At 53.0% G+C, this 10,429-nt stretch overlaps 1 protein-coding gene across 1 annotated transcript in view; it reads right to left on the reverse strand.

The window, feature by feature from the left end:
* Positions 1-4,341, reverse strand: part of LOC102735437 (pepsin A) — an 8,929-nt gene extending 4,588 nt beyond the window's left edge. Inside the window, exons 1-4 of the mRNA XM_081798775.1 lie at positions 3,978-4,341; positions 3,392-3,548; positions 1,389-1,506; positions 638-842 (exon numbers count right to left, since the gene is read on the reverse strand). Of these exons, the coding sequence (XP_081654901.1) occupies positions 638-842; positions 1,389-1,506; positions 3,392-3,548; positions 3,978-4,033 (536 nt within the window). The 5' untranslated portion in view covers positions 4,034-4,341. The remainder of the gene's footprint in view (positions 1-637; positions 843-1,388; positions 1,507-3,391; positions 3,549-3,977) is intronic.
* Positions 4,342-10,429: the final 6,088 nt, after the last annotated feature.

A 10,429-nucleotide genomic window follows, 5' to 3' on the forward strand; every position in this document is an offset into this window, starting at 1 on the left:
GTGTCTGAGATGCCTCCGACCTGAATCGGGGGAAACCAAGATGTTCACCATCAGCACGTGTTGACTGAGCACTGTGGTGCCCGCTGTGGGCCCAGAGCATCCCTGCTTCATTTCGAGTAGGACTTGGCTTCCAGGGCAGCAGGCTGGAAGGAAGGGGGAGGGACTGGCCCCGGGAGTGCTTGTTACTGATCTCCAGATGGCCACAGTCTGAGATGCAGAGAGAGAATTTGCTGCAGAGCAGATGGTCGCAGTGTGTGTGTGTGTGTGTGTGTGTGTTTCTGACGACTGGATGCAAAGCAGACCCCAGGCAAGTCAGAGCCCTTGACCCCTGCTGCACCCTGCGGGGTGGGGGGTGGGGCTCGTGGAGTTCACCTGACTCAGGGGGGCTGCAGGTGGGGGTATGAAAAGGGGGAGGAGGTGCTGAAAGAGAACTGAGCCTTTTTGCCTTCTGCGCCTGTCCCCTACCTGGCATTCAACTTGGTGCTGAAGTTGGCTTGTGGTCCCCGGCGCCCCACCCCCTTACCCACTACTGCTCCACCTAGAAATGGCTGCCACATCCTTGCCACTTTCCCCTCCTGCGTCCCCTTTCAGCTTACTTTTGTGGTCACCGAGACCCACATTGCTTGAATAAGCTCACTCTGGGGGTGCACTGTGGTCCCCAGGGTCCTGGGCAGATGGCTTCAGGGCTGCGCAGGATGAGGTGGCCGGCCCGCAGCTGCTCACCTGGACGGTGTCGTAGCCCAGGACACCTGTCATGCTGCCAGTTCCATAGGCGATGGAGACTGGCTGGCTGGTGCCCTCGTAGGTGGAGGACTGCTGAGGGTTGAAGCGGTTGTGGTTGGCTGCCAGGGACGAGAAGTAATGACGTCAAACTCAAAAAGCCGAGTGAGAGTCATGGGCTGAGAGTGTCTTCCTAGGGTGAGTGTCTTGGTTCTGTGCGGGTGGGGGGGGGGGCTTTGGAGGAGAAAAGTAACCTTTCCCCCAAACTTTAGAGCCCAAGCATCCCCAGTTTCCACTTCTGTCTAGTTGGGCCAGTTGGGACCATGCACCCGATGGGAGGTCCCCAAGGACCCCCTGGTCTCCCCTCCTCCTGGAAGTCTTCCCTGATTGCTTCCCTGAGCAGAGCAGGCTCATGGCCAGCCACGGTGCTAACCACCTTCATGCTTCTCTCTGCCAGTAGACTGAAGTCCCTGAGGGCAGGGGCCGTGTGTGATTCACCCTGTTATCCCCGGGCACCTAAGCCCCGTGCTTGGCACAAGGTGCGTGCTCAGTAAATGCCTGTGGAGTGAATCCCTGAGTGCCTCCCCCAGGTTTGAAGCCCTGGGTGCCGTGGGCTCCCCGAAGGGCTGGTGCCGGGGAGCCTGGGCCGGGCGGGGCCAAGCACTCACTGCAGGCAGGACTGGAGCAGTAGACGGAGGGCACCCACAGGTTCGAGGAGCCTGTATCGAAGATGACGGTGAACTCCTGAGGGGGGGTTCCGATGCCGATGGTGCCGAAGTACTCCATCTGTCCGGGTGGGGTGGGGGCACAGGTCACCGAGCGCACCGTTCCCTGGGACTCCCCGGCCCGGCCTCCCCGGGGACTGTGTCTGGGTCGGCTCCTCAGCCTATCTGCCACCTTTCTCTTCACTGTTCTCCTGGTCCTTCTCGCCCTGTCCGATGCATCCATCCTTCAAGGCCCAGCCTGGTCTCCCCTCCTCCTGGAAGTTTTCCCTGATTGCTCCCCCATTACCCTCTGACTGTTTTCTTCTAAGCACCATGAACACCCAGTCTGCTGCACCCCCTTCAGCTCTCGTCTCGTATAGCTTAGTCTCGTTGTCCTAGAGAATGCACGTTCTCAGAAAGGGGTGCAACCTGACACACCCATCAGAGTATATGCTGAAATGCTTTTTTCAGTAAATTGTCGATGGGGAGATCAACGAGTCACCTAACGATGGGCAGCACTTCTCCCTTGCTAGCTCCGTTCCAGCCCCGCTGGTCTCGTGATTCTTAGATGATGATAAGCTCCTTCCCCTCCCAGGGCCTTTGCACTTGCTATTTCTTGTGCTAGGAAGATATTTATTCTAGATCTTTCCTTGGCTGGCTCCTACTCATCACTCATTCAGAGCTCCAGTCAAATGTCCCCTCTGCCAAGCGGCCCTCCCTGACCCCTTTACCTACATTTGCCCCTCCCCCACTGCCCCCCCTTACTCGATTTTTAATTTGTGACCCTTGTCATTCCCTGATATTATCTTACATATTTATTTGTCTCTTATTCGTCTTTCCCTCTAGAATATAAGCTCCAGGAACTTTATTTCTCCCGCACTGTTTCCTTAGCTGCTTGCACATAGTAGGTGCTTCATAAATATTTGTTAAGTGAACAGGTGGGCTGACTTTACCAAGCTCTTAGCAAGGACCAGGCCCCATGCTAAGCACCCCAAAAAACATTACTGCATCCATTACTGGCAACAACACCCTGATGGTAGATATTAGTGGTTCTGTCTTACAGACGAGGAAGCTGAGGCTCACTCAGAATGTAAATGACTTGCCCAAAGTCACGTGGCTCCCAAGCAAGAGAGCCGAGGCACCAGGGCTGGAGGTTTTAAATAGGCTAAGCTCATAAGGACGGGCAACCTGGTCTCATACCCTTGGCCCAGGGCCTTCCACGGTAGGGACGCATAGTATCTACCGAAGGGCTGGGTGTTGCCATGGGGTCCCAAATCGGAGAGTCGGAGTGATCTTCCTGAAGCTCCCATCTGGTCACGTCAGCCCTTCCGGTGAAGGCAACTCAGTGCCAATTAGGCTGCAGACCCTCCTGAGACTCTGACTTGGCTCCACTCACTGACCCTGCAGGCCTCGCTGTGCCTCTCTCCCTCGCTCTCCGCTCTCCATCAATACCAGTCTCCTTTCCTCACATGCAGTCTGTTCTCCACTGTCACGGGATCTGGCGCGAGCCATCACCCCCCGGGACACTCTTCTGTCCCCTGGAAACCCCAGCTCTTCCTTCGCTGCTTGCCCCGGCCGCACCCTCTGAGCCTGAGATCTTTACTGTGCAGCCCTTGGCCCCGTTGTGCTTTTCATGGTTTGTGAGGCTCCTCGCTTGCTGTCTGTCTCTCCCTCCTAGATTGTGAGCTGCATGAGGGCAGGGGCCGTGCTTGGTTTTGTCCACGGCAGCTGCCCCTGGGCCCGGCACAGTGCCTGGCACTGAAGGAGGTGCTCTGTGTGCATGAACACGGGATGGCTGAACGAAAGAGCCAATGAGAACCACGGCTCTGATTGTGAGTTTTCCTGCACCCCCTGCGCATCTGCGATCCTGGGCACAGACCCCTGGGTTCCTGCCTGGGAGCCCCGGCCCATCATCCAAGACCCCCAGGAGCCCCTCTCTCTCCTCCGGGGCCGGCCTGGACACTCACGTCCATGTAGTTCTCCAGGGGCTCCGTGGCCATCACAGCGGCCTCCTGGGGGAAGTACTTGCTGGCTGGGTTGGGGCTGTGATTCTTCAGGAAGTCCTCTAGGAGCCCATGCTCCATCAGGTTCTTTCTTAAGGACTTCTTTTTGACCAGGGGAACCCTGCGACGGAGGATTGGCAAACAGGGGGCTTAGGAGGAGGCAGAGTAGTTAGGCGAGGAGTCTGCTCGTGGGGCGCCGCGGAAGCCTCGGAAGGAAAAGGAAGCTGGCCCAAGGGAGGGAGAAGGAGGGGGAAGCCAAGAGGGGAGACGCTTCTCTTTTTGGCACACGAACGCAAAGAGGTTGAGTGCTTGCCCAAAGTCACCCGGCCCGGTCCTGGAGCCGGGAACCCAGCCCGGGTAGGACTCGAGACGCACGTCCCCCAAAAGGGCAGAGGGAGACCAGAAGGGGGGCTGGAGGTGGCAGAGCAGAGAGGAGTTGGACGAGGGAAGAAGGAAGAAAAATGTGAGGGGAAAGGAAGGAACGTGACAGGCAGCAGAAGGAAACAGCCCTGGGAAGCCGGTCCGGGGGCTGTGTGTCCCCGAGACTCACCTGATGATAGCGCACTCAGAGAGTGCCACCAAGGTGACCAGCAGCAGCCACTTCATGGTTCTTCTCGGTCCCGATCTCCAGAGAAGGGTCGAAGGCTGGAAAGTGCAGGAGAGCCGGCAGGAGCTGCTCCTTATATACAGTCCAAGGGCTGGGGGTCAGTCTTATCAGCCTCCAAATGTCACCCGTTTTCATAACCCCAGACAGAAAAGTTCCTGATAAGACTGTCCCCGCCCCTCAGCTCTGTTCTGGGAAGTTTCCAATCGAGTAGATTTCCACCAGGACCGAACCCCTGCAGTGGGGATGGACCTGCAGAGGGCAAGCTACGGAGCGGTGGCTTATTTCTTAAATAATGGAATTCGTTAAAACTTGACAAGCTGCATGTTTTGACAAAACTGTTCTAAAGTGCACTTAACACTGAACAGATGTGGAGGGGGCTCACTGTACCCCGCCCCCGCCGCTGTGGGATGCGCCTGCGAGAACAGTCCGCCACTCAGCCATGGACCGTGTTCCTGTAGCTGCTTCCCCAAAGCACATTCCTAGGTCTGTGGTTCGGGACTCAGGACATGTTTTCACACAGAAATGTCCTCCTGTGGGATTACTGGGTGTCAAACTAGCCTACAGACTTCTCACAGCAGTTGGGCTGACTTTTGGGAAAGTGGTGCGTGCAGCACAGAGGAAGGGGAGGGAGCCAAGCAAGCGGGAGAAGATGCCTTCCTTTGCTGGAGGAAGCAAACTTGAACCAGGCTGGGTTTGTCATTGGAATCTGCGCCTTTCTCATTCTGCAACCCTTCTCCCCCTCCTCTCTTACCCTCTCAGGTTGCTGGAAGCCTCCACCTTGGCGATCCCACCAGGGGCTGACTCTCCCAGGTGCTCCATGCTTAAAACATGGCCCAAGCAGCTACAGTAGAGCAAAGCTATCTGGGCAAATTCATACTAGCATGTGAGTGATTTCAACAAGGATCCTCTTTAAAAAAAAAAAAAAAAAAAAAAGAGGATCCTCTTCTTAGAAGAGGATGCTTACCAACCCACAGGATTCTCTACCTTGTGGGGTTTATTCAGTGGACAAAGTGGAGTGAAAACTTTGATTCAGAAATTGTGGGGGACGGAGATAGGCAGGAGGGAGGTCGCCAGTCAGTAGCAAGCCCTATCTGTGGGTCTTGTTTTGAAATCTGATTCCCTGGGCCACCCCTGATTTTTCCAGCATCAGGAGACATGGATTCTATGAAAGCTCCAAATTTTGCCCAGTGCCTCTGGGTGAGTTTGGAGGGGTGGGCAGTGTGGTTCAAGGTTGGGACCAGGCGTGGTTAGTACATAGCACATTTGCATTTCAGACTTACCCGTTAAGACATCTTTGTACCCCCAAATGTGGATCCTTCACGTATTTTGGTACCTGCTTCCTCTCCTCTCTTTTCTTTCCCCTCCAGCCTTTCTCACTCTGACCTGTGGGCTGATCTCAGCCCTTATATGGTGGAGTTGATGGTCCTGCAGATGCTTGCCTAAGTTCTGGGAGCTCCAGATAAAACCCTGGCTCAAAGCTGCCATGGGGCAGGAGGAAATGTGGGGGTGTGTGTGGGGGAGGTGTGTGGGGCGATGTGTGGGGGGCTGCTCATTAGGACTTCAAAGGTAACTGAGGTCTTACACTGGGGGGCGGGTACCTGGGTGCTCATCATTATTCTTTATACTCTATGTAATCTGTCATGTGTATCTGAAACCATTCATCATAATTTTTTTAAAAAGAAAGGAAGAAGGACCGAGTCTTTTGTGTCTACTTCTCAACTTGGAAATGAAGGGAAATGTGGGAGGGTGGTAGCAGGGAGAGTCAGGGAGCCCGCAGGATTGAGGTGTGGGGAATGAACCACGAAGATCATTATGTGTGTTTTATTCATCTTTCATTTCCCTCAATGGATTATATGGTGCACGGGAGTGTTCACCACCGTGTTTTGATTAATCCCGGGCAAACTGGGCTTAGCTAAGAGCAGCTTGGGAACGTGGCTCCAAGTGGGGTCATGAGTCCCTAATTAGCCACTCTGCTAATTTACCTGGAGCAGCATCACCCATATATTTCTCTCCCTTGGCAGTTAGAGGAGACAGAGGAGCTTAGATTTATTGACCTCTTACTCTTCGCTCACTATGATAAGTAATATTATGATCCCCATTTGATGGATGAGGAGACTGAGGTGCAGAGAAGTTGCGCCACTTGCCTGAGGGAGCTTGAATCCAGGCCAGTCTCTGTGGGTCCCTGTGCCTTCCTCTGCCTCAGTCCCCTGACCGGAGTTTACTGTAGGCCATGGAGGAATCTTATGAAGAGTTCTGGATCCAGGGTCTGGGTTGGAATCCCAGACTGCCTCTGAATGTCTGTAAGACCTGGAGCTAGTGATCTAGTCTCTCTGAGACTCAGTTTCCTTGTCTGTCAAATGGGGATAATGGTCCCACCAGTTTCATGGGATCGTTGTGAGGATTAAATACGGAATGTTAACCAGCCGCACACTTTTTTTTTTCTCAAAGATTAAGTTATTTATTTTAGAGAGAGAGAGAGAGAGCATGAGCGGGGGGGAGCAGAGGGAGAGGGAGAGAGAATCTCAAGTAGCTTCCACACTGAATGCGGAGCCCAACTCGGGACTCTATCCCACCACCGTGAGATCACGACCTGAGCCAAAACCAAGAGTCGGATGCCTAAGTGACTGCGCCACCCAGGCGCCCCTAATCAGCCATGCACTTACAGTGGCTAAAATGGAAGCAACCGTCAACCCCACGTGCTGGTGGGGATGCTGGGCCACCACAGCAGGTGGGCACGCAAGAGGTCAGCCCCTTTGGAAAAAGGCTTAGCAGTTTTGTACAAAGTAAACATGCACTTACCATTTGACCCAGCCATCCCCCTCCTGGGTATTTACTGAAAAGAAATGAAAACCATATGTCCCCACAATGACCTGTACACAGATGTTTCAAACAGCTTTTTTTCATAATTGTCAAAAACTGGGCGCCTGGGTGGCTCAGATGGTTAAGCGTCTGCCTTCGGCTCAGGTCATGATCCCAGGGTCCTGGGATCGAGTCCCGCGTCGGGCTCCCTGCTCCTTGGGAGCCTGCTTCTCCCTCTGCTTCTCTTTCTTTCTCTCTCTCTCTCTCTGTCTCTGAAGAATAAATAAATAAAATCTTTAAAAAAAATAATTGTCAAAAACTGGAAACAACTTGGAAGTCCTCCAGCTGTTCCCTGGATGCGCAAATGGTGCTGTAGCCACCTGATGGAAGAGCGCCCAGCAATAGACACAAATGAGCTACTGGCTGAATCTCGTTGTATATGACATTCTGGAAAAGGCAAAAATAATGGGAACAGAACACAGGTGAGAGTGCAGGGGAAGACGTTGACTTTGGGGAGATGGAAATACCCTCTCTCTAGATCGTACACTTGGGAAGGTACGTTTCACTCTAGGGCGTCAGATGCGATGCACCTGACTTTACAACAGGTGATGCATTCAGCCAGTGATAGCCACACGAGGGACGGGGCGAAGGGAAATTGGGCGCTAGGTTCTGCCTGTGGGGCGCCCTGGAGGGGACACACAGGATTTGCTTCAAATAAGATGTTGCAATACCATTAAAGGAAATGCAAAATAAAAGAACGATGACACATTCATCATCCCTGCTTCCGTTTTGGTCCTTTGGAACCCCGAGTAAAACCTGTCACAGTCTGCTTTTCTCCTCCACGTCAAATGGCGGCAGTGACGAAGCTGGCCCGTTGAGGAGAAGCTCTGACCACAACCTTCCTCAGAGCTACTGGCTGGCGGGCTCTCTTACCTCATCCTGGGGGTAAGGGTGGGGCGGCTGGGGTCCTCCTAGGAGGGGCAGATAGTGTCCAGGCTCCTCTGGGCTCACTACAGGGTTGCGGGCTTTAGAGTCCGAAGACGGGCGTCTATTTGGAGGCATAGCTTGTCTGTGGGACCCACCTGGGAACTTTGGACAGAGGAGAAATATGTTTGGGAAACAGAAGGAAGGCTCCTCCGGCAGGAACCTGAAGGAGCCATTTACACATTCGTTCAGTACGTTTTTATTATGCACCTGTTACATGCTGGGTAGGCATGTTCCAGCGGCTGGGGGTACATCCAAGAGCAGAATGGAAATATGCCAAGCCTTCAAGGGGTTTGTGGTCAAGTCAAGAGAGGGCGGATGATTTGGGTGGGGGGAGGCTCTTTCCTTCCCGCCTCGGTTAGATCTTTGGATCGCACTAGTGGGAAGCTCTTGAATTGGTGAAGGTAATTGAGTCTTCCCATATTAGAGATTTTAACACCCTGAGGGAGGCTGAAATGCTTGGTGGCACCAATTCTCAGCTTATGGCACAGTCTATGTTGACCCCCAACTATCCTTGCCATCTGGTATCCATGCCCCTTGTACTGCTCCCCCGCCCCCGGCCTAACGTGTGCAGGACCTGTGACTTGCTTCTAACCAATAGGATATGACAGAGCAGATGGGATGTCACTTTTGTGATTACATTATGTGGGATCATCACTTCTGTCTTGCCAGTAGGCTCTCTGTATAGATGTTCTCCCTCGCTCACTCTGATGAGACAGGCTGCCCCATGGAGAGCTCCAAACAGCGAAGAACAGGGGGTGGTCTCCAGCCAATAGCCAGCAAGGAACTGAGGCCCCCAGTCTGACAACCCACGCGAAGCTGAATCCTGCCAACAACCGTGGAAGCTGGGAAGCGGACCCTTCTCCAGTTGAACCCCAGATGAGACCATGTCCCTGGCTGACACCCTGACCGCAGCTTTATGAGAGGCACTGAAACAGAGGACCACTTAGACTGAGCCTGGATGCCTGACCCACAGAAACCGTGAGATAATAAATGTGAGTTGTTTCAAGTTGCAAAATTTGTGTTAATTTGTCACCAGCAATAGAAACTAGTACAGTAGACACCCCCTTGAAAATTCCACAAAGATCCACATAACCACCTCCGCTTGTCCCCACTCGGGGCCGTTCCAGAGCCCTGCAAGCCAGTTTTCTGCCCAGGCAACACGAACGATCTGACAAGGAGGGAGTTGACACATAAGCCTCCAACCAGACAATAAGACATGTGTTTCCATGGCTCTCCAGGCTTTTCTCAGTGCTTTGAGATGCATGAGCTTTTAAAAATGATCATCCTGCATTATCCCTACAATCCAGGAGGTTTCAGTGGTCAACACAGGTTCATATAACTAAATAGTGGCACTGTTTAGGGACTAGAATCCATGTCACAGAAGGCTCTGGTCTTGGGAGACTGTTTCCCCCGGGCCCGACTCCGTGCCCTCACCCACCCACCTGGCTCCTGCCTGTAGGTTAGAGCATCAAGTGGACGTTCCATGACCCACACAGCCTCCATCCCAGGGACACTCAGGAAAGCCACTCCGCCCGTTGCCCACAGGAACTCCTGGGAGGGAAAGAGGAGCCCCAACTCCAGGACCACGTGTCCTCCATGAGCAGGTCTGATCGTCAGCCAGAGCCTCTTCGTGGCTGCCAAGGGGTGGCGGGGACGCCAGGTAATCTCATTGTGCCAGACTGGCCTGGCAGAAAGATTAGACAACACTGTGTACTTTGCCATTAGCCCTGCCCGGCACTCAGCTTTGAGGGGCACCGGGAACAGCATCCTCAAGGCAGGGCACCCCTTGCCAAGGGCACAGGTGTTCAGAAATGTTCCGCGAACACTATCAAAGCAAGCAATGGAATGAGATCTAAAGAACCCAATTCTGGCAAGACTGAAGTGGAGCACTTAAGCACGATAAGTGCTATCGAGCTGCTGTGATAGGCAGTGGGCCGGCTGGTCCCCTAGGGGCTTTCAATCAAGGCCTCGCCCCAGGCACACAATCTTCTGACAACACCCACCACACACTTCCATTCCCCAGTCCCCGATCTGCGGAGTTGCTCTAGGGATGGGCACAGGCTTTAACATTAAATTTATAATAACATTTTTTGGACCCAAGTGTACAAATAATACATGTCCCTTATAGATTACTTATAGGCAAATAAAACTTTTAAAGCGACTCAACCCCACCCAGAATGATCCAGCATTAATGTTGCAAAGGAATATATTTATTTCTTACAAAAATGGGGCCAGTCCAGTACACACTGTTTTGCAGCCTGTTTTTAAAAGAAAAATGAGGGGCTCCTGGATGGCACAGACGGTTAAGCATCTGCCTTTGGCTCAGGTCATGATTCCAGGGTCCTGGGTTCGAGTTCTGCATCGGGCTCCTTGTTCAGTGGGGACCCTGCTTCTCCCTCTGCCCTGCTGCTCCCCTGCTTGTTTTCTCTCTCTGGCAAATAAATAAATAAAATCTTAAAAAAAAATAAAAGAAAAATGAAATGCTTGTGTATTTTCCAGGTGATTTCTTGTCAGCTTACACCATCATTTTAAAAGCTTTTCTTGATGTATAAGGTGCACACGAAAAGATGCGTGCCATAGGGAATGGCTTGATGCAATTTCACAAATGG

This window comes from Leptonychotes weddellii, chromosome 11 (assembly GCF_054177405.1).
Source record: "Leptonychotes weddellii isolate Sample4059 chromosome 11, ASM5417740v2, whole genome shotgun sequence".
Taxonomy (NCBI): Eukaryota; Metazoa; Chordata; class Mammalia; order Carnivora; family Phocidae; genus Leptonychotes; species Leptonychotes weddellii.